Source organism: Aythya ferina (assembly GCF_964211825.1).
Source record: "Aythya ferina genome assembly, chromosome: 2".
Taxonomy (NCBI): domain Eukaryota; kingdom Metazoa; phylum Chordata; class Aves; order Anseriformes; family Anatidae; genus Aythya; species Aythya ferina.
The window spans coordinates 135,201,596-135,226,238 of NC_140297.1; the positions used below are offsets into that span (position 1 = coordinate 135,201,596).

The following is a 24,643-nucleotide window of genomic DNA, read 5'->3' on the forward strand; positions in this document are numbered from 1 at the left end:
TCCAGCATCTAAATACATTTCCATTTTCAGTCCATTTTGCAGCTGTATCGCTTTTGTCAGTGGAACTAACAGAGATGTTCTGATGACAGTAATGCTGAAAGCCTCTGAGCCATATCATGGTGCTATACCACTACCACACTGCTGAGGATAGTGCAGAATAAGAAGGACCAGAATGGATTTTAATAGGAAATTTAAAAACAGAGAGCAAATTTGACTGGCTAACAATGTTAGAAGTTGATTTAAACTCAGCTATCAGGATGCAAATTAGAAAATTCAGAAGTGTTGTGTACAAAGAGAAGTCGTGAAGATGTGAAGAGGCAGAAAATATAGGGACAGTGAATAAAATGTGGGCAACATAACAACCTGTCATGTAATAGTAGCATTTTGCTTCTGTTTTTTGACTCAGATGTTTTTCCAGCCTTCACAATCTCAGTCTGCATTTGAGGAGTGAACATCTGGGGTGTTTCAAAAATGACTGCTGAGTTCTGGCAGTGATTGCAATTTGGTTGATCATTGATGCCACAGTGACCCGTGGTGAACAGCTTTAAGGATTCGTAGACCCTTCTTCCATCAGATAGTTTGCTGACCTAGGTTAAGTTCCCCAGCTTCAGCACTGATTATTAAAGACTATGAATTTCACTATACCTACCACGAAGGTTGTTGGAAAAAACAGATGGAAGACCCATTTGTAGCCATTCCACTTGGCCCATACAAATTCAGTTCAGATGATGACCTTTAGCTAATAAAAGTTTTTGGAAAGGTTCATTTACTTCATCAATTAAAAATGCTCAGAAGTTTTTATAGCCCTGACTATGCAAGTTTGTAAGAACCCAGGATCCTGCAATTTTTGTCTGTTTCTGTCTTCCTTGTGAGTAAAAGCCAAATACATGAAAGTTAACATTGGAGAAATTGACTTTAAGATAATACTGTGTCATCATTTTATTAAAGGTCAATAAAAAATCCCATTAAAAAGATAAGTGAAAAAATCCTAAGTGCAATCAGCCGTTCAATATTCACCCATCAGCAAGATTCAGAAAGGACATTCATGCTTTTAAGTTTCTTTAATAATCAGCTTCTTTTCCTCCCTGGGAAAAAAGTCAATATGATAACTTTCAGAATTGAGCTGTAGGTCAGAGGGTTTATCTTTTGACTATTAAAACCTGAGAGAGAAAGACTGCTTAAAAGTTGATCAGGATGAATTCTATGTAAAATAAACAGTTTTGAATTTTATAGAATAATTACATACATTTATGTATTTATATCATATGTTTATATGTATTTCCTAGCAATATGGCAATACAATTATTATTTTCACGTGATTAATTTTGCTGCTACATTTTGTTGCAGTTACTACTGGTGAAACTGTTTTGTATGGCCAGAAAGACTTAGTAAGATTTTGTGGTGACAGGCTGTGTCTGTTTTTGACCTCTTGTTGTACTCTGTCTTGTGGAGGACTATTGCCTGGTGATGAGTACAAATGGGAGAAAGACATTGGGTTTTCCCTCGTTTAGCATGGAGGGCTGAGCAATGAGCTGTGCTGTCCAGCATGACAGACACAAAAGAGGAGTGCAGGTGGGGGAAAAAAAAATAAAAAATTCTGGTGATGCAAACAAAAACCATTACTTTGCTCATTAACCCTCTATCTTTTTATCTTTCCAGCAATCTTGACACAGAAGAGCTCTGTGGTAAGTTCCTTGATGAGCAAGAACATAATCTATGCCAGCAGCAGCCCTGTGCAAGTGAACATACCATGTGTTATGATACTTTTTTCTGTTTAACCTTTGTAGCTCAGACAGAAAATATTTAAATTACACTGAAAGAACTACACTGGAAGAATGCAGATGGCTTATTATTTTTCAGACTGTCATCCATTAGATGCAGATAGCACCTTGAAAATATTTTTTCTTAATTCATGCTTCACATTTGCTGAGCTTTAAAAAATGTCTCTCTCTGTTCTGATGAAAGGACAGGTACCTTTACCTTGTTTCCCTGTCATACAAGATATTTTTTCTAGTTAGTTCATTGTTTTCAAAGGTAATAGTGTTTTGGTAATTTTGAAAGAAAAAGATTTCCATATTAATATCCAACTGGAGGAAAGCAATGAACTTTCCTCCAACTCGGTCCAGTAAGAACAGCAGTTTGATTGTCCTCATGTTTGGCCCACTGACCTACCTCTGTGCCCTGTTCCAGGCTGTGAGTAATTAAGCTTTTCCCCTGAGACCCTGATTTCTCTCCCCCTGGTTTTACGGCACCTGATTTAGGGGCGCTGCTTGCAGCAGGAAAGAATTCACAGAAAATTTCTGCAAGTCCTCCCACAAAATGTCAAAAAAAGTCATACTTGTCAAAAACAGCCTATTTCTGGGAAAAGTGGCAAATAGTGGCCTGCTGAATTTTCCCAAGGTCAATAATGCTGAAGACTTTCAAAAGCTGAAAATGCTGTAGATTTGAGTGCTAGCTCATTTACTTGCCCACAAGGTGACTCTGCTCATGCTCAAGAATCCACTGAGAGGCATCTCATTGTGTGGCTTATAAATATAGAATCGTTTTGATAAAGTCAATTGGGCTGTGATGACTTCTGCTAGCTGAGAATCTATCTGACCAAAATTAGGCCATCCTGGCCAAGGAATAACATGGCCTTTTTCCACAAATGATTTACAGCTTTAGTTTTTGTTTGTTTGTTTGTTTGTTTTTTGCACTGGAGGCTTGCTCAGTACCGCCACCCCACCACCAGTTCACCAGAGGGCTTGGCAGGGTCTCAGCCCAGCGTTGACTTTGTTTTCTGACTGTTTTGATTAAAGATATGCAGCTTTAGCAGTCCTCTTGATATCTGAGCTCTTCAGCTTCCTTGTAAATCTTTTCCCAGGTTGCCACTAGAGTGTTTCTCATTTGTGAATCTGGTACTGAGTTTACCCAACACATATTTAGTCTCCATCTTTCTCTGACTCATCTCCATAGCTCCTCCAAAACGAAGATTCATTTCCAGGATACTAATGCATGACACATTTTCTCCCTAAATCATTTAATTCAACCACTCAGCAATACCAGCTTTTGTCACCAGTGCTCCTGAAACCTCATGCGTTCATGACTCCCCAGAGAAACGCTCTGACCTCTTAAAAGCCTCAAAGTATGCTATTTATTATTTCAAAAAGCTCCCATCTAAGCTTGCTCTTCCTATCTGTCATTTAGATATTATTTTTCATCTTCGTCTAGACAATCTATGTCTAAATGTCTCATCTAACACAATCACTATCTTTAGCATGGTTTTCTTTTTTTTTTTCTTACATCTTCCCTCCTGTGCCTCCCTCTGCTGTATTTCACTTGACACTGACCAAGTGAGGTTCGTTTCCTCTTGATGTAACCCTCTGACTCTGAGCTACCTTCCTGGTTTGTATCCTCCTGAGATGCCTCACAGGTGTCACACCAACCTTCCTCCTCCCTCATGCTCTGATTTAGTATCACCTGTGTTTACAGGCAACATTGGTCTTCTCTCTTGACTAGTAGATTCCTTGTATTAACATAGATCCCTTTTTCCACACACTATTAACTGTCTGATAGTATGTCTCCTTGGCCCTGATTTATTCCATAAATAGCAGTCAGACCTACTTTGTGTTTGTGTGCCTTTTTAAAAGCTTATTAGTTTACATAATGGAATCGCTAAACCCTATTTGTAAAAAAGTAGTTGTATTTTATTTTATGATATTTTAGTCAGATACAAATATAAGTAGGACATTAGTAAATACAACTTTTACACGGTTTTGCATGTATTCTATTCTTGATCTATTTGAATTATGTCCTATGATTTGATATTGTCTCTTGCTGATGAGATATCCTTTAAATGGAACAGGTATACAAGGACATTCTACAATGTGTTATTTATTTACATTATTTTTGCTAAAAATATTTTGTATGCATTATATTTATTGAAAATATACTCTCAGTACCTGAGTCCAAAAGCTTAACTGACCAACTCAGTCTCCTCACTTCTCAGAGAAAAACAACTGGTCTTAGCTGACCCCAACTCACAACAACCCTGGCTTCATCTCACCTCATCTAAGGGCTTTAAAAGAGTTATTCATTTTTGTAATAATGTAAATATAATGAGATTTAGTACATATACATGGAAACTTAATTTCCTTCTAGTAACTATGAAGTAGATTTCTAAACTAAAAATCCATTTTAGAAATAAACTGTAGGCATTTTGAAAATAGGTCTATTTCAGCTCTCAAACTGATACTTTAATCTTTGTCAATATGGCAATTCATCTATTGATTTGAAAAGATTTGAAAGACTGATTTTGGTGTTGTTTTTTTGTTTGTTTGTTTTTTTAAGTACTCCAGAAATGGTTTTGAGGGAAATATTAACAAAATTTCAAAGTAAAATCATCTCTTTCATTGTAAGTCTTGCACAATTTATACTTTTAGATAGGTAACAGTAAAATTATAACTGATTTCAGAATTGATTAAATTGATATTTAAGGAAATACCAATTTTTCAGGTCATGAGTAGGTGACTTGGGTTTCTTCTTCTTTCAGAATATTTTTCCCAGCACTTAGGAGAGTATGAAAATGTTCTATCTGTCTTGGAAGACTTAAACATTACCATACTGAAGGCAATGGACAAAACAAAGAAGGTAAGTAACAATTGTGAGGTCTTTTCATTTTGTTTAGTTGAATATGTATCCTTTTTTTTTTTTTTATCTAGACAAAGTTGATAATTCATATTTAAGTTCTTCCAAATATACTTGGTTTTGTAGCAAAGTCCAGGAGGAGAAGGCTTGTGAAAATGGTAAGTATCAGCTCTAAAGTACAATTTGGATATAATCAAAATTGTCTTTGTGAATGATCAGAAGGATGTTCTTCATATTGTAGTACCCAGAGAGGGTTCCATGTCCCAGGCCAAATTTGGGAAAGTACTATCAACTTTTGGAAATAGTCTGAATTTGAAAAAATAATCCAAGTTTTTTGAAATAGAAAATGTCAGTAAAAAAATTAAATACCAAACTACGCTACTAACTGACATTAAATTAGGTAGGCAAGTGACTCCTGGAGACATACTGGGGCATTGTATTAGTGCTATTGTTAAATGTAGACTCCAGTATAGTTTTAAAAAGATTTAAAAGGACTGTAGTGGCTCAATTCACCGCAGTCACACCTGCTCATGCCCTTATCCCAGGCAGGTGTCTGATCATAAGTACATAAAGAGATCTGGTAATACGCTCTTTTTCCTTGGCTACCCTCACCACAAGGCTACTGACTGGAAGGCAAGCCATCAACAGTCTAAAAATTTTAGCCTATGTATTTGCTGAGATCTCATGGGGGAAAAAGTCTGTATCCTTCAGTCAATCAGCAATCAATGGGGAGAAAGCTGTGCTTCTCTAGCGAAGCTGTTATCTTTGGCATTCAGGCATTTGCAAGAGTACAGCACTCATACATTTTACATGAACTGCCGAAATAAAACCCTGGAAGTGTAGCTTGTTTATTTAGAGCTTTAGCCAGTAAGCTGAATGTCTCTCAGTTCACACTGTGCATCTTCCATTCCTAATGAAGTGAACGCGCACTGACTCACCGCCTCGTTGGGCTGGATGCTAAAGAGGAACAGATTAGTTCATGCAAGCTACACAGAATTCAAAAAACAGCAACAACAAGAATAAAAATCAAAATTGCTTGATTAGCCACATGTATAAAATGCTGCTAAAGGGCAGGACTCATCATATGATAACTACTGGAAGTAAATAGAGCACAGCATTTAAGAATTACTTCAGAAATTAATTACAGAGGAGAAGTCCCAGTGATCAGTTGTAAGAAGTAAGCATTGGCCTGACTAGAAAGTGGGCAAGAAAATCTGGAATATTAATAAATGTTATACTTGTTTGAGGAACCTCCTCCCCACCTCCCACCCCTCAGAAAAAAAAAAAAAAAAAAAAAAAAAAAGAAGAAAAGAACTTTAAGTTTTATCTTCCTGACTAAAGATTTAAGCTTAACGAGTTTTCTGTCTTGCAGGAATATCCCAATTGATTATACTTTAAGGGCAGTAAAACTAAAGCAAAGCTAACACTGAAAAAAAAAAAAAAAAAAAAAAAAAAACCTTTTAATTCCATTTAGTAGACACAGTATGTGAACACCAAATATGAAGCATGTCCTTGAATATTCTAAAGGAGAGCTTTCTGCCAAGGATATACCCATCGACTACGTTTTTGTACAGAAATTAAATTCCCAATTCAGTCCTAGGAGCAGTCATAACAGGATCTCAGTTCTCAAGTGAGATGTCTGAAACAGATATACTGTGTAACCTGCTGTTGTAGCTTCACCTGGCAGGCAGCTCAGCACCACACAGTCTCACAATGGGATGGGGGAGAGAACCAGAACAAAGGTAAAACTCATGGGCTGAGATAAAGACAGTTTAATAGAACAGAAAAGGAAGGGAAAATAATAGAAGAATACACAAAGCAAGTGATGTACAATGCAGTTGCTCACCACCCACATACTGATGCCCAACTCATCCCTGAACAACACCCACCCACCCCAGACAACTCCCCTAGTTTTATTGTTCAGCATGGTGCCACATATTATGGGACATCCCTTTGGCCAGTCTGGGCCAGCTGTCCTAGCTCCATCTCCTCCCAGCTCCTTGTGCACCCCCAGCCTCCTCACTGGCAGGGAACTGTGAAAGGCTGAGAAGTCCTCGGCTTAGTGCAAGCACTGCTCTGCAACAACTAAAACATCAGTATGTTATCGGTATTATCCTCATCTTAAATCACAAGCACAGCATGATGCCAGCTGCTAGGAAGAAAATTAACTCTATCACAGATGAAAGCAGGACACCTGACTACCTAATCAAACCATTGCAGTGCAACTATTAAAATTCCCATCTTTAATATTCCAAGCTTTTATTGAAGTTACTGATCAAAAATATGAAAGATATATCCACCTAAAATCAGATCTGGAGGTTCAGCCAAACCTAGTTAGCATATTTAGATAGAATGAAGAGATGATGTTCCTTGCCCATAAGACACAAGATGTTATGCATCTCCTAGCTCAAGTTGACTCACCAGCCCAAATGAACAAGAACTCTGAAGTGATTAGTACCCAAAGCAAGGGCTGGGCTTCCACTCCTAATGCAAAAAAAAAAAAAAAAAAAAAAAAAAAAAAAAAAAAACCCTGACATTGTACCAATCTAGTTCCTTAAATAGGCACTATTAGTCCTTAATAAAGTCACTAGAGTATTTACTACCATCTTCTAAGCAAAAATCTAACTAGAAAAATCCTATATAGAAGAGAAGCCCAAAACTGAAGACCTACACCCTTTGACAGCTACAAAGACATGGTGAATCTAGAGTGGCAGACTCCATTTTTAATGACCAGGATGAAATTTCCTAGGACCAAATTATCTCCTATTAGAAACCAAAAGCTAAGTCCAGGCCCCTGTTCTTCCAAAATCAATAAATGGCACATAGAGGTTTCAGTACTACATCTCATTATCAGCAATAAAATGCAAAGGTAATGCATACTGTCAGACACAGCAAAAGATGAATATTTTACCAGAATACTGGCTATATTTAGAAAACATTTTCATTTATACATGTCTGTGTCCTTTGGTTGACAGTAAAAGCTCAGACTGAACCTGAACTCCACTCCACAGAACATGAGGCTGACTACAAATCAGTCTTCAAGGTTGCCGCATGCTTTCTGTCCTGTTTGACTTTTCATGGATTTGGGAAATCTTGGTGCCTGTGTCAGGCTCTGCTAAACTTTCCCAGAGAAAGTACCATTTCACATAGGCAGTCTTATATATCTAGAAGGAAAAGGAGCAATTTCGTTATCTTATTCATTTTATTTATCCAGTTCATGGTCAGATGAACAATCACCACTCAGTCCTTCCTATAGGAAATCTCTGCTTTCCAATCAATTTTTATTGCTGGTTCTCAGTAGATACTTTGCATTAGAAGCAGCTGCAGATCTGGAGCCTGAAATAAACTGCTCAGCTCGTTTCCAAGGAAACTCCTGACAAAGATGACATGTCAGTCTTCAAGGAAAAGCTAAACAGCAGATCAGAATGTCTGAAAAATATTAAAATGTAATACATAAGCGTTCCTTATTCCAGACATAAAACCCCAAATTAAAACAAAAAAAAGTCTCTATACTTTTTTGGCATACACATAACTAAATTTGATAAAACCAAATTGTGTGAAATTACTTGACTCACATCCTTAAATCTAGTACAAAAGCATACACCAAAAGAGCTTTGTACATGAAATAGATTCGACTCTTCACATTGTCTTGTGGAGTTTTGTTTGTTTTTAACTCACCATGAGTCTTGGAAATCATATACAGTGATGAATAAACACTTCAGGTGTTGTTCACAAACATTCCCAACCTGTTCAGCCTTAAGTCAGAAAAATCTCCCACAGAGAGCAATTCAAGTTCAGCTTAACTATAGACCCTTAGTTTTAAATCATGATCAACCAAATTGTCCCTGTTTCTTCAAATTATTTCCAGGTGTAGATATTTTTGAACCAACAGATTAGCAGATAACAGACTCCTACAAGGCAATTAGAGTGTAATTGCTGTGTACTACATTGACCTCTGTGGTTTGAAAAGATTGTCAGTACAGCAAGTACAGCTTTCCTAAAATGAACTTTTTTCTAGTCTTCCAGTCCTGTACTATCTGATAAATGAAAATATGGAGTCATCTGCAGGACAAAACATTCCAGTCTTCCAGCAATTTCAAAACGCTTTGAAACCAGGCTTTCTTTGCTATTCTGGGGTCAGATCCTTCCAGCCTAACCAAACTAAGCAGCAGCTGACTGTTTTGGTAGTCTTATTCAAGCAAGTGTGAATGTTCCCAGATCTTGATGTGGTACAATGAGTAGGAGGGGAGAAAAATCCAAATTTCAGACTTTTTTGCTGAGATAAAGACTTACAGGCCAGTATATCAGGTGGGAGAACAGGAAACCCTCATTGGTATATGAATGGCTAGTGCTCTGCCGCTTGAAGGGAAGGTGCTAAGCTAAAAATGCAGGCAGAAAATGCAGATGTAGAAAGGAACACCTTCTAGCAGGGAAAATACTTTTTTTTTTTTTTGTAATTGCAAACTTTACATTAGTATACAACATACTTTAAATACAAAAGACATCTTACGAGAGTATGCCTGATAGCTATAGCCCTTCTGTTTTGGTGCTGATCCCTTGTGTTTTATCTTTATTTGAGGAAGGGTAATGCGCCTGTGGATTTTTAGAGGAACTTGTGCTATTTAATATTTCATTATTTCTCTCCTCAGGATGGAGAGTGTGTGCAAGTTGCTTTTCCAGGAGTGGTGAGGACATTTTTCTCATCACTTATTTTTCTTGTACCTGCCAGGTTGATATTTTCCTGATCAAAGTACAAGCTGGGATAGTTCTGTGTTTCCTGTTTGTTCTTCATCTTATATACAGGAAATATTAAAATTTAAAGACTCGACAAACATTTACAGAGGCACTGGAAGGCTTCTTTCTTTTTCTTTTTTTTTTTTTCTTCTGACATCTTTTATAACAAGACACGGAAGTATAGTCAATTAAAATATTTGATCTTAACATTTCCATTAACCAAATAAACATAACACTTTTGGCAAGCTGCATTTTTATTCCAGTCACATAAAAATATTATGAAGAGAAACACTGTAACTGACAGCATACAATCAGTCACTGAGTAAAGAGGTACGTAGATGAAAATAGAGCAGGTATTTCTAGGTGCTTGACATGTTGTTTCAATTGACTTCAATGGGAAACTTGTGAATACTGAAAATCAGAAACTAACAGATGAAAGCATCTTTCTTCTGTAAGTTATCATACCATAAAAGTGCTGCTATTTGTCAGCTACTCAGTAAGAACAAGTTTTGTTCTGTTCTATCATTTGTATTCCCTGTAGTCTATAGTTTATGGCAAATGCATCCTGCTGATGGTAGTGAACTAATCTAGGCTCAGTGAACATGCAAAAGCTCATTTAATCACAAAAAATATCATTTTCATATGAAATGAAGTTGACAATGTAGAGGTATTTGGGGGTTAAACAGAGGCATCTAGTGATATTTAGAAAACCTGGGTTCTTCAGTATGTCCAAGATGTCTCCACGAGCCTGGCAAATAGGACACAGGACCTCCAGGAGAACTTCCAGGAGACCCAGGTGAAGCATGAAGCCCTCTCTGGGCACGAGACTCCATTTTATGTACCTGAATAGCTCTGAGGTTACTGAAGCATTTTTCCCAGGGGAGATGTCACACAGAGGAAGACATGGTGACAGCTTACCCTGGTCCAACAGTTCCTGTAACAAGAAGTCAAAACACCCATCCTAGGTTCTTTTTTTTTTTCTTTTTTTTTTTTTTTCTTTTTTATTACTAGCTTTAGCACACTTCCCTGTCCTCCTGCCTCCATCCTTCCTTTTTGACAAGAAATCATTCTCCAGCCAGGCCTGGTCCCCACGTGTTCCCATGTGTCCCCATCACCATCACTAACACCCATGCAGTGAGGTCTTGAGAGAGAAGCAGGGGCCATTTCAGACAATTTCATACATCTGTGCTGCTGGAAGTCTAACCACAGGTGTCAGGTGGCCAAGTGACTGTGCTGGGGGATTTCAGGATGGGACATGCTTCTTTCTCCGTGATTTCCATGGCTGTTGGCTTGAGCCTCTCCTAACCTATTACTCTACCATGGACATGACAATGGCCCTGACATACAGGGTACCAACTCTTATCATACTGGAGTAACAATTAAAATTCAGACTTTTTGCATCAGCCTGTTGGTGAAACAGTAGAAATTGGGAATTGTGAGAGCAACTGACCCCGGCAGAGATGCTTCCTTGGGAGAACAGCCCTAAGTGGCCATGTGCTTTTTCCTTTTTCCCCACAAATGCAGTCTGTACCACTCATGGAGCTGTCTCCAAAGTGACTTAAGACCACTAGACCTGTTGTAAGAGTGATCTGACCTTCAGCAATAAAAAGCTTCATACCTAAGCTGTTTCTTATATTATATTGAGTATACATATTAGATCAGATATTTTAATCCCAAGAGCAAATTATGGAATAGCTCCTATATTTTTAAAAAATGTAAACTACAACTGGCTTACGTAGTTAACAGTGCTTATAAAATGAAACTTTCATCCAGTGGGTAAGAGTGGAGCTTGACCCTGTATAACTTTCTGAAATGCAAATCCAATAAAGCCGGCATGTTTTAATTGGAGCCTATTCTGTTCTAGGCCCAAGGCTGATCATTTCCATGCAGTCCATAAAAAGTGAGATAAGAAGAGAATATTACTTTAGGCACTGCTGCCTCATCAACATAACACATATTCAGTCAGATTCTAAAATAGTTTTAATGCGGGGTAAAAAGTATTTAAATAATGTGGAACACCCCCCCACACACATTGTAGATGGCACTTGCCGTCTATATGAACTGTAACACAATAGCAACCTCCTGGACAGACTTGTCAGCACAATAGGACTTTTTTAAAACAAATATTGGAGAAATCCCCCTTAATCTTTACCTCTTTGTCTTCTTTTCATCATCCTTATTTCATTGTTTTCATTCCATGTCTTATACCTCTTTTCTTCTTCAAAAGTACAGCAAGAAGTTTCCTCCACAGATGAAAGCCAGAAAGTCCTTTGGCCAGAATAAGTACTAAGTACTTATAAGTACAGAATAAATACTAAGTACTTTTTCAAAACTGAATCAAGAAAGAAATGACCTCTGGGTGCACAGTTCTCTTTTAAATACAGTTCTGCAGGTTTTCTTCTGGAGACAAAAGCACTGCAAACTTACATTGAAAGGAAGGGCAGCCAAACATACAAAATGAGGGATGGGATGCTGCAAAATTTCTCCTTTTCAAACTGCAGTCTTTTCTTTGGAGGAACTTTTCTTCCTCCTTTGAAACTATTCTGTGAGGGAGACCAAATGATCTGTCTCTGATAGCTGGGGACCAGCCTCAGTGAGCTAGCAAGCAGCTCTTAAGCAGCAATAAAAATGACTGCTTCATACCGAGCATTTAAATGTGTAAAACATTTCTTAAAAAAGATGGAAATGAAAGATGATTTCTATTTTCTAGAGCAATCAAGTTCTGAAATAGTCTGTCAATCACTTGGGACAAAAAGAAAAACAAAACAAAACAAAACAACCAACAAAACCAAAACCACCACCATTAAAAGAAAACCAAAACACACTGCTTTTTACATGTTGCTTATAATAACATAGGAAAGGAAGTGTGTTTTATGCAAGAATAAGATGCTGCATTCATTGACTGACATAGCAAGTCTAATTCTTTGCTTCTATGAAATCATTTATTTTTCTGCTTTGCTCAAAAAAAAGTCTAAGGAAATCAATGCGGCCTTGTTATTATTGCAAAACTTCTTGAATAGTCTAAAAATAAGAACCAGTCAAAGTAAGAGAGAAGATTATAGGAGCTGAAACAGTAATACAGGGACATGCAATTTAGTTACCAATGGTGCATTTATAGTAATTATGTAAATCACTGCTCTTTTGTAGGTTGATACCTATTATAAACCAGAATACCTTGATTTTTTTAATTGCATATTTGAGTAATAGTAACAGTAGCTATTATGTAAATTATAATCCCAAACAAAATAACTGTGAAGAAAAAAAATAGATAAGCAAATGTCAACAATAGAACTCCATGTCTAACATTCTGTTTGAGTGAAAATAAAGTTTCAAATTGTTGGTTTTTTTTTGTTGTTTTGTTTTGTCAAAATCTGTGTTAAATCAGCTGGCACCAGTTTTTGCCCATGACTAGAATTTATTATCAGATTTTATAGAATCATAGTCTTGGTCTCATTGAAATTGCACTTTTTGCAAACGCAATTTCTTCAGAATCAATGTAAACTGTATTACATCCCTGCTACCTGAGAATAATATCAGGTAGGTATTAGTTTATCCTGCTTATTCATGCTTATTCTGCTTTGAATCCAGTTCATTTGTCCCTTACATTCATCAATATATTTTTTCAGGTCAGTTTCAGTCTAAAATACCATAGCCATCTAGTATTTTGATGTTTTAAAGTGGACAAAACAACCAGATTCCATTGGAAGTGAAAAGCAGAGCAAAAAGGAGCACCCTGTAGTATTCCTTATAAAGAAAGATAAATCTTTTCGTGATGAAGATTACATAAGAGACTGAAGGTAGACAAGTGAAGTTCAAGACAGAGGGAGCAGCTGTGGAAATAAGGCAGTATGCAATGACTATTTTTAATAGTGTAAGGCAACTGATAAAAATACATTACCGCAACCTAATGCGTTTCTTAACTGCTCACAGTTAATTCTTCTTGTATATTTGATTGCTTCAGGCTATATTTTAATTACAGTTAACCCTATTACACTAGTTTAACTGGCCATATATTGTAGGTCCTTCCGCTACAGTGACAAGGGGTTTTGATTCTTGTAATTATTTAGAAGGTGTTTTGAATCTCATAATTATCTAGCAGGGGTAAGACATCAATTAAAAGATCATAGACAAAGGAGAGAGTTTCAGGAAGAATTAACCCTTTCTGAATATCACATTAGAAAACCTCACAAAATATTTATTATCTAATACTACGTCAAGGAATGAATGTTGAAAGATTTTCTGTAAATTCATGGTTTTCACAGAGAAGACAAAGGGAAAGTCAGACAGGAAGCAAGTGAAAGATGTGGCTGCCTACTCATTAGCCTTTATGTGACCTACACTGCCAGTGGCCAACCTCAAGAATACAAAGTTGAATTGAGGAGGAACATCCTACCCTTCTGGACAGAAGTTGGCCTCGTTACAGGGAAAAAAAAAGGGGGGGTGTTAATTCTTTGGCCAAAAGAAGAACAAAAGAAGATAATTTTAGTAAAAATAAATAAATAAAATAAAAAACAGTTCCTTTTTCATTCTAGGGAAAAAAAAAAAAAAAAAAGGATCTGAAACCCTTACATACTGCCCATGCAAAGAAATTTCTCTATTTCTCACAGGCGCATCATTCAGCTGTAGTATCAGACCAAGCATATCCCCTTTAAAATATTAACAGTGTTCATAGTTACATCTACATAAGGAGAGAGGATTCTAAAGAAAACTTTGTTATATTGAATAAACATTAAGTTCTAAAGACTAGACTTTTTTGTCTGAACCCTGAAGAATTGTCAAAAGTTTTGAACAAAAGAAAATTGAAAAGAGTGGAGTAAAGCTGATGCCTTTGATGCAAGTTAAAATTTTGATGGGAATTTTTCAACAATCCTTTTAAACTGAACAAAGATAGAAAATGGTAACAACAATATATCAGAGTAATAAATTATCTTGTCACTAAGCTCCTGCTGCATCTATCTTTTAGGAATTGTTCCCCTTTGCAGGCACAGTTGGTTCTCATATTCTCCTTCCAGCTAATATAGCTATAAAACTGATTAAATGCAGTCTACAAAGAACCATCCACAAATCTTTTCTTTTGACCATGGATGTCATGACCTAAATTCTATGGGTTGATTTCTTTGCATTCCCTAATTTTTTGTGATACAGTCTTGCCAGGGGTTAGAATTGGAGTCTGGATCCTTTTTGCATAAATATATATGCTCGACTGTTTATCAGCTGTTTGTTGTAAACTTACCTGAGAGGGATGCTGGTGACAGTACTAAATATATATGTATGCTAAATATATCATCCGAATAGTGATATATCTGCTAGGAGGCAGAGAGGATCCTATGACTGAACAGCTATTTTTATCTAGGGACATTATTAAATGAAATTTTAGAATTTCATTGCACGCTATTTTCTATCTATAAAATTTAATATAATGATTGCTATTGTGAGTCAAGTCAAACGCAGATTAACTCAAAAAGCTTCAAGCAATGAATTCTAAGAACTTGTGCAGGCATATTCCAGAGATTCACCCCTTTCCTCTCTTTCTAGGTCCTTATCAGTGTAATGAAAACTCTTGGGAACTCCTTTGATCTTTTTTTGATCTTTGATAGTTACTGGGTCAGAAGGAGACAATGTTCAGATTTTCCTGATAGTAGAGATATGCTAATAGTCTTAAAAATATATATATTAAGTAAATTAATAACCATGTCTTTAAGCGTGAAAGTGTGAAAGTGCATAGAAATAACTTCATAACAGGAGGAAAAAAAATCTAGCCATTTTCCTGTCAATATCTATCAAAACCCCCAACAGCTTTGACACTTTTATTCTTACGACTTTCTCCCAGTAGCAGTATTACAGATATTTCTGCTACCTGATGATATGAAACACAGCAAAAGCACAGCTACGTTTCTTTAAGCTACCTGGTGGTCTTAGTAGGATTTAAATAAGAGTTACTTCTTATTCATCCGTGAATTTTGTACATATTATTGTTGTAAGATGTAACAAGATACTATTGTATTACCCTTTCAATAATCCCAGTAAAGGAGAGTGTTAGACAGTGCTGGTGGATACTTTTTATAAAACCATAGAATCATTAGGGTTGGCAAAGACTTACGATCCGGTCCGACCACCACCCCACTACCAATGTCACCAGACCATGTCCCTAAGCACCATGTCCAACCTTTCCTTGAACACCCCCAGGGACGGTGACTCCACTGGGCAACCTGTCCCAGTGCCTGACTGCTCTTTCTGAGAAGAAATGTCTCCTCATTTCCAACCTAAACCTCCCCTGGTGCAACTTAAGGCCGTTCATATGTCATTGGTCTTACATCAGCATTGTAAGTTGTTATGTCTCTAGACAGAATTTGAACATGCAATTTATTTGAAATATAATACCTTAATAAACTTGTAACATTTGTGCCACATTTTAAAATTGAATTTGAATCTACCTAATAGTTTGAGATATTATGCATTCACTCACTCTTATAAAGAGGATACTGTGAAAGTTGCATTTGTGTGCAGTCATAAGACAACACAATGAAATGAAAAGGGCATGAATTGTTCTTCATTTCAGCACAGCTACTCTGATTACTTTTATATCCTCATTTTAAAATCATAACCTGGGGCACTATCCCATTAATGTAGGCTTTAAACATACAGGGCAGGTCTGCTGCCCTTCTATGACCAATGACAATTTAAATAGATTATTCTTTACTGATTTTGACTCAATGATAAGAACTTTTCAGTTGCTTGAGGGTGTTTTCTGTAAAGACATGTAAGCAATTTTTTATTAAATTATTTTGATATGACACATAAAATAGGAAATAGAAAATTGCAGCCATATGACGGTAATAAATGCTATAACTAGTGCTACAAATAAGGTACAAAAATGTAAAATAGTGTTATATGACATAAACTAATATATAGTAAAACAGAAATATAGGAAGGAGAGGCCAAGGGAACTAAATTTGTTCAGACTGGACAAGAGGCTGAGGGAAGACATAATTCTTCTACCTGAAGGAGTGCTGTGGAAAAGGCAGCACAATTGTTTGGGGGTGCATAGCAAAAGAACAAGAGGCAACAGCTACAGCTTGCAAAAAGGAAAAGTCTGTCTAGATGTACGGAAAATAATTTTCACAGTGAGGCTGGCACAACACCGGACCAGGCTGCCCAGAGAGACAGCAAAATCTCCATCCACAGAAATGTTCAGAGCTCAGCTGGACAGCCCAGAGCAGCCTAGCTTAGAAGTTGGCCCTGCTCTGAACAGAGGCTGGGCTACATGACTGCCAGATGGCCTTTACAAGTAAGCTTGTGGGGATTTTGCCTCTGATCCCACCCATTCTAAATGAGTTAAGTTTTCTCTTTCTTCTAGACATGTTTAGTTGGCTTGCCCCAAGTAAATGAAGACAGGCATCCCTCTCCTTCCCCATCTCAGCTTTCTGCTTTTCTGATAAATGGGTCAGTGCTGCACCAGGTCTATCAAGAGGTTGGGGGCTGGAACCAGGGCTCAAGAGGATCCAGAGAGTCACTTAATCTGTAGCATCTCTGAGATGTAAACTCCCTCAGGAGACTCCTACTCCGCCTTTGTACAAGGAGAACCTTTTCTGCACCTTTTAAGGTAGCTGTAAGCCAATTTTAAAGAACACAGTGACCTTTTCCGCAGGGAAATCATTCATTATATGTATTTTCACTAGCATTAATAGAAACTCATATCTTAGCTGCTCACAAAGGTCACAGTTGTCTCTTGATGAAGGCGATATGGAAAATTGCCCTCATTCATTCACAATCAGTAAAACCAACAACCAGAGCGATATGTTAACACAGACTTATTTCATTTGGACTGCCCAAACTGTTGTGCAGTATAATGTGTATGCTAATGAACTGTAATTTACAGTTAATGACATTCAGGAAACGGGCCATTTTTCTAGTTTATGTACAGAGGCCATCAGTGTGTCCCATTATTAATTGGCAGTGCAGTAGGCTAACAATACAAATGCTCTGCTTGCCAGCTAAGCTGATTCTAACATAATATACACTTAATAAATTGGTACACACTTTTCTTAATTCAAAATTAACATTTTCTTTCATCTGGTGAAATGTTGTAAGAGTGCCCATTTAGCAAAATGGAAATTAAGGCCTTTTTCTATAGGAAAGAGAATGGTGAAATGACAAAGCATGGTTGGTAATTCCTCATTGCTAAGAATTGCAGTTGAGATGTAATTGGAATTGTAACTGAAAGTCTTTTTCCCTCCATGGCTTGAATTATGATAATGTTAATGATTTATATATGCAAAGTACTTCCTTGCATGATCTTTTTTTACAAAAGAATTTTACAAGGACCATTAGGAGTAGTTAGCTGTCAGTGGGTAGGAGTTTGGACACCAGCAAGCTGGTTAAACCTTAAAATCCCACTTACATGGGAGCCACATCAAATCCACGTAGAAGGGATGTTGCCTGTTGAACCCTTTGATTGGGGTATACAGAGACACCCCATTTAAAGCAATGGAAATATTCCCACTGGTTTCAGTCTATGAATTAACCATGTTTGTAAATATGATGGAAAGTTAAATGGAAATTTAAATGATATCTGTAGAAATTATTTTTATTTTTTTTTAATTCTCTTAGTAATTAAAGAAAAATATTGAATAGCCATTTGCCCAACTGGCAAGATGTGTTGGAAACACCAATATTTTCATAAAATATAAATATAAGGAAAAAGTCTTTGATAATTCTAGACTCCCACAGTTGATGTTAGCATCCTGCCTAACCTTTCTTTTCATAAAGACTCTATGTACCTGAAAAGGTAGCCCTAAATCATTTTCAGAAATCACAAGGACCTTTTCCACAGGGAAGCCTGTAAAGATACAATTAAAGGACAACAGAACCAGAACAAAAAGGGCTAAATCTTGGTGTATGCATAAACCTGAAGTCAGTCTTATTAAAAATCCATTAAGAGCTTTCACATGCAGGAAAGCATTTCTGAAGTAGTTAGGAAGCAGCCAACTTTAGACAAGTGTTGGCAAGTATTACATAGCTAATGTTTATATCATCCCCCATCAGCAAGGGCCTGCCTGAGCAGTTTCCAAAATGATGTGCATTTAAGCTGTAATTCAGCATGCTGGTGTCTTACTTCCCATGACTACAAGCAGGAAGCTATAAAGAAGTATCTTTAGGGATTACTTTTTGGATACACAAAATTTTAAGACACACTGGTTATCCTCCTCTCCTTGTGATATTGCTTTGATATTTAAAAACTTATAAGAAACGGTCAGTTCTATCATGTTTTGTTCATTTCCAAGCACTGGTGAAAACTGAGAAAATAAACTTAACAGGGATCTCAGCTAAAGGGTTTTCCTTAGCTATTCATACTACACAGATTCACACACCTTGTTCTTACAAGGTGTTCTTTTGGTTGTAGAGTGAGTGCCTCACACCTGATTCATTTGAAGGCAGAAAAAATAAATATAGATGAGTATGAAGGTCCTGGTCACATAAGTAACTGATGATTCATGGGTGGCTCAACATGTAAGTTTTCTGTAGCAGTCTTGCAGCAAGAACCAGCTTAATAGCCTATATTGTGAATAGAGAGAAGGTGCTTTTGAAGCAATTATCATACAATCTTTTGCTTTACATTTAAATTTCAAAACATCCCATATTTGTGTTCTGATTACAAACATGTACATGCAAAAATCAAACAAATTCAAAGAGAAGTCTAAAAGTCAGAAAAACATTTCAGCTGTAATTCACATTGGGAAGACAAGGGGAGAGCTTAAAATCTGATTCCTTGTGTGATGGAGAGAGCAGCTCTATGAATTTTTCAAAGACATTTTTCTGTTTTAAGCCTGTGTTCAAACATGGAGCTGATTTTGTTGCAGATCTTGATGGGATCAAGTGGAACTTTCAGGGCATGTCTTACACTGGCCCAGAGCAAGACAAATGCTAGATTCATTAATAAGTTTAAAGAAAAGCCCAGATGGGCATCATTGTGCTGAATGTTCTACTGCCTGTAAGCGCTGAGGGAGGAAAACCTGGAAGAATGGGGGGGGAAAAAAAAAAAGAAAAAAAAAAGGAAATAAAAAAAAAAAAAAAAGAAAGGAAATTGTGAATGAAATCATGGATACAAGGAACCTGGGGAAAGATGTGCAAGGGCTTTAAGTCACAGACTGGTCTGAACTTCTTAGTTCCGCCAGAAATAAAATATCTCTATCAAAGAATAATTACAAGGGCAAAACCTCTATCTAATTATATAAGCAAAATAGGCACAAATATTTTTGAACACATTAAATATACTGAAAATGTAGTTGTACAAAGAAACATTACAGACTGATAAATATAGGTACAATAATAAGCAAGTTTCAACTGAAAGAACACTTAGACACATTTCATATAATTATGAAATAAGTAGATATACAGTTTCAAAAATAATTAAGCAAATTACAGGAACAAAAGTCTGTCAAGGACTGCAACATTCAAAAGGCACTATTTCTGGCACTGGCAGTCCTTGAGCCAAACTGCTGGTGCTTTTCAAGGCAGCATCCCTCAACACGTGTCCTGCTCAAAGCCTCTTCCCGTAATCAATGGGAGAGAGACAGGCCACTTGACTAGAGAAATGGCTTTTTACAAGAGTCGATGTGAATAAAAATTTTAAATTCACTTCTATAGCTGTCAATCGTATCTTGTTTTTTCCATACTTAAGAAGTAATGTGGTATTGCAATCAACTGGAGTTAGGAAATGTGCAGAAAAGGTAGATTTTTTTTTAGTAGAAACAATGTTGTGGAAGTGTGTACCTGGGCCTCTCTGAGCTTGGGTGGATTCAGCATCCGTACCTGAAAATTCAGAGGTCCTTTCATCCATAAGCATACAGGTTGCCTGTGCAGTTTGCATGTATAAGCACCAAAACATCCATCTGCCTCCTTTCTGAACTAAACCTGAATCTTTCCTCTCATATTTCTAACAGTAGGCAGATCCTTACCTTTTCGGTTTTTTTTTTCCTTTTTTCTTTTTTTCCTTTTTTCTTTTCTCTTTTTTTCTTTTTTTCTTTTTTTAATTCAATTTTTAGGACTATCAGGAAGCTTCTAATTTGGAGCAGTTTGTGACTCGCTTTCTTCTAAAGGAGACACTGAACCAGCTTCAGTCCCTCCAGACCTCTCTGGAGTGTGCCATGGAGACCACGGAGGAGCAGACTCGGCAGGAAAGGTCAGCAAACTGCAGTGATGGGCATGAGGGGTGAGTGGGGTCACCACCAACCTCTGAGACCATTTAATGTTTCATCCAGCACCCTGATGTAGGGAATCACCAGAGAAATGAGGATATTTTTTTATTCCACAATGGAACTCATTGATAGTAATAGGAGTTTTCCTCAAGTTGAATAGACGGTTTCCACTCTGATCCTATAGTGGGCTGCATGTAGGACTGAGAAACTACTGAGTGAGATCATTTGGTTGCACCCTAGCCTCTGCTCCTTTGACTTCTTGTAAAATCCATTGACTATTTCATATCAAATGCAGAAACCAGAGCAATGCAAGGTGAAGAGCTCTGAAATTACCAACATCATTGACTGCCTCCTTGTTTGCTTCTTCCAGCTTTATGTTGTTTTGTGTTTTTTTCAATCCTGTTTGCACAACAGTCCCAACATTGAGAAACAGCCAGGGTCTTGCTGTAACATGGGGCCTACACTATTGGTTTACACCTAAGTCTATAAATTCTCCATCACCTGCGCAATCTATATACAGGTTTAGCTGAATTTAATAGCATCACCTCATAGATGAGAATTTGTAAGATCAAGGACCACAACATTTTTGAAAAGGAACTTGGCTTCATGGATTTGTTTTCCTTGGTATGTTATTGTTTAAGATGATAGGGAAAGCAAAATACAAACTGTTTTTTCATGGGCAAAGAAGAACTCAGTGCTTCGTATGTTTCAAAACACATAGCTTTTTCTTGGAAATGACATTTTCTTGATTGCTTTGCTGTTGGATATGAGGTTTCTGAAGTACATGGATGACATGCTGGGTGGGGTTTTGTGCTGGCAGCTTGACCACAGGATCAAGCAGGTTTTGGAGGATGGGGGTGTACAGGGTATGCACAGTATAAGTACCCATCTATTCATGTGTACTTCTTTCTAGGCTCCCCACACACTTGGTAGGAGAGAAAGAAGTCTCTAATAGCCAGTTCAGAGCTAGAGCTTAACTCTAAACCATCCTGTGCAGTAATCACAGGCTTCTTCTCTGACTTGCCTTTTAGGATAGGCCCTGTAGAAAAAGTATCTAGAAAAAAGTGTGGGAAGTATCTTTGTAACTCAACCCACTAACTTGGGTGTATAAGGAGCTGTGCAACCCACTAACTTGGGATAAGGAGCTGTGATACTTTTGAGCCAAATATAATCCCCATTTTCTGAGGTAGCAATAGAAAAGCCAGACAGAGTCAGAACTTTAACTACAGCTATTTTGGAGAAAATGGGGTTATTTTCTACTGCAGATGCCTGAGACCTTTTGTAAAATCATCTTTAATTATGCTTAACTTAACTGAGGGGCAAACTGTCTAACCCACTAAGGCACTCCTAAGCTAATTTAAGAGTCTTCACACTGGGGAACTGCCATAATTTGGCTTACAGTTAAGAGATTTTATCCTGTTCGTGTGCTGCAGCAAGTACCATCCTAAAATATCTCCTTAACATAGTTAAATCTTCTCAATTTAAAGTTCATCTCTCATGTTCAGCTCCTCTTGTGATCCCAGTTCCTCTGCAGAGGTGAGATAAAACTCATGAACCACAAGAAGACACTGGGGGACTGGCTCCTCAGGCTGGGGAAGAACCACATCACTGTCAGACCTCAAGTTTTCCTTCCCTAAAAGATAGATTTAGGACAACATAACCTTCCCTTTTTTTCCCATCTTTAATGCCTAGTGATCTAGTCTAGTCATTAAAATCATTAAAAACAGAAGTGATTATTTGTAGTGAAAATCTGGAAAAGAATTCAGTAGCCTCGGTAGCTCTGTGTTCTTTTTTAATTTAAAGGAGCAGATACAAGGATACAAGATACAAGCAGATACAAAACATACTTCTGAAAACAAAAAGAGGAGACATGCTCTCCCACACACATTACCTTATGAACTGTCCTGTGTTTCTGTGTAGACAAGGCCCAACAAAACCAGAGGTGCTCTCAGTTCAGTGGCCAGGAAAACGCTCAGCTCGAAGGCTGCAAAGGAACAACAGCCTATCGCCAAACAGCCCTCATTTTAACACAGGTAAGGCATATCACATTTTAAATATATACAAAACATATGCATAAACACACAGAGAAAAATATATGTTTATCTTCCTCTCAAAGCTTTAATATAGATGTGCGAACTCATTCAGGTGGTTTACTGGCAGAAACCTTCAATTTAATACAGGAGATATTAGCTCAAACTGTAGGGAAAATAAATGTAGCCAAAGATATGAAGCGAAAAATATATATATATATGTAAATAGGGGCCAAATTGGGATATTGTTTTGGGGCTGGTGGTTGAGCCAGCATTTCTTAGGTAATATTTATAGCCTGTAGATAAGAGTGAAACAGTGAGGACATAACTTATATGGAAGCAAATTCTCATGGGATGACTTACATCCCAGCTGAGGGGAACAAATGAGAAACAGAAAAGGAAAATACAAAATCTGAAGGAAAAGAAGTATTTCATTTATTAAATTGTTAAAGGTTATACAAAAAAAAATCTGATACAGCATCTGTGGGATATACTTGAAAATAATCACAGACTCCCAGGGTGGCTGAGGCTGGCCACCCGGTGCCACCTATGCTGAAGCAGGGACACCCAGAGCAGGGTGCCCAGCACCACGTCCAGGCGGCTGCTGAAGGGCTCCAAGGAGGAGACCCCACAGCCTCTGGGCAGCCTGCGCCAGGGCTCCGTCACCCGCACAGCACAGAAGGGCTCCTGGTGCTCAGGGGGAGCCTCCTGGGGGCCAGGTTGTGCCCAGGGCCTCCTGTCCTGGCACTGGGCACCACTGCACACAGCCTGGCTCCATCCTCCCTGCACGCCCCCCCTCAGGGATTTGCAGACAGTGATGAGATCCCCTGGGCCTCCTCTTCTCCATGCTGAGCAGTCCCAGCTCCTTTCCTTCTAGGAGAGCTGCTCCAGGCCTTTCATCATCTTCATGGCCCTTTGCTGGACTCTCTCCAGTATGTCCAGGTCTCTCTTGTACTGGAGGCCCCCAGAACTGGACACACTGCTGCAGGTGTGGCCTTACCAGTGCTGAGCAGAGGGGCAGGATCACCTCCCTTGACTTGCTTGTGATACTTTGCCTAATGCAGCCCAGGGAAACATCAGCATGTAGTTTTCTTTCTGTGTTGGATTTCTACTGTATCTTAAGAAAAAAGAAAATCGTTCATACAGACAAAATCATGCTTTGCCTTAGTTACACCAAAATGAACATTGAAATAATTGCAGCACATTCTTTTGAGAAACAAAATCATTTGCAAGCTAAGTTAAACATTTCTACAAAATAAATGAAGTACTATGTTCCAGCATTTAGTAACACTTTATTCTTTATTATTTATGTTTTTCAAAGGCTGGACTGAGGAAGACAGCCAGTGGATGACCCAGATAAACAGACTCCAGAAGCTGATTGACAGGCTGGAAAAGAAGGTGTGCATTTCTGTTCTTCTGGTTGTTCGCTCACTCTCAGTAAAGATTTATGATGCAATCCTGAAACTACAAATGCTCATCGATGTCCCAGTGACAGTCTTCCCAATCAATAGTGCCTGAAACTTCAACACCACCTAAGTGAGCTAACACTCATTATGTGCCTACATTTTCCTTTTACTTTTTTCATTTCTCTTTCATGAAAGCACAATCTACTAAACATATACAGAACTCATTTTTGGAGCTGACAAATTGTCAAGTGTATTTAATATTGTATGTGCACATACAGTACGTACATAAAGCACACTCCATGCATATAACAGTAATAACACTAATAATACACAAAAACAGCATCCTGGGACAGTTAAGGTCATTGCCTGTGTAACACAGTTTGGAAGAAAATGACTAAAATAATAGATAAAACTCAGGCTTCATGTAAAGCTACAAGATTAACTATTTTTTTTATTTTCTAGATAAAAACAAAAATAACTCATTTTGACAAAACAATATGGCAAATTAAAAAATAAGCATTTTATTTTGCTTTGAGGGATTTTAACCCTTCCTACAAAACACATAACAACTTGAAAATGGAAGCATAGCTTCAAATGAAAAAAAAAATAAAAACATAAATTTTGATCCAAAAGTTTGGGTTTTCTGCAT

At 37.5% G+C, this 24,643-nt stretch overlaps 1 protein-coding gene and 1 long non-coding RNA gene across 5 annotated transcripts in view; one reads left to right on the forward strand and one right to left on the reverse strand.

Annotated features, from left to right (window-relative positions):
- NECAB1 (N-terminal EF-hand calcium binding protein 1) overlaps nt 1-24,643 on the forward strand; it is a 60,220-nt gene that overhangs the window by 26,707 nt on the left and 8,870 nt on the right. For 2 of the 4 annotated variants that reach the window (XM_084507589.1, XM_084507586.1), the window contains 5 exons: nt 1,660-1,685; nt 4,532-4,629; nt 20,406-20,572; nt 22,479-22,591; nt 23,910-23,986. In XM_084507589.1, coding sequence (XP_084363715.1) covers nt 1,660-1,685; nt 4,532-4,629; nt 20,406-20,572; nt 22,479-22,591; nt 23,910-23,986 — 481 coding nt within the window. The remainder of the gene's footprint in view (nt 1-1,659; nt 1,686-4,531; nt 4,630-20,405; nt 20,573-22,478; nt 22,592-23,909; nt 23,987-24,643) is intronic. The other 2 variants (XM_084507587.1, XM_084507588.1) reach the window with 1 other exon arrangement.
- Nucleotides 7,810-8,450, reverse strand: LOC311430754. The gene is made up of 2 exons (XR_014689016.1): nt 8,305-8,450; nt 7,810-8,055 (listed from the first exon to the last, which is right to left on the reverse strand). It is a non-coding gene; the product is annotated as an uncharacterized lncRNA (long non-coding RNA).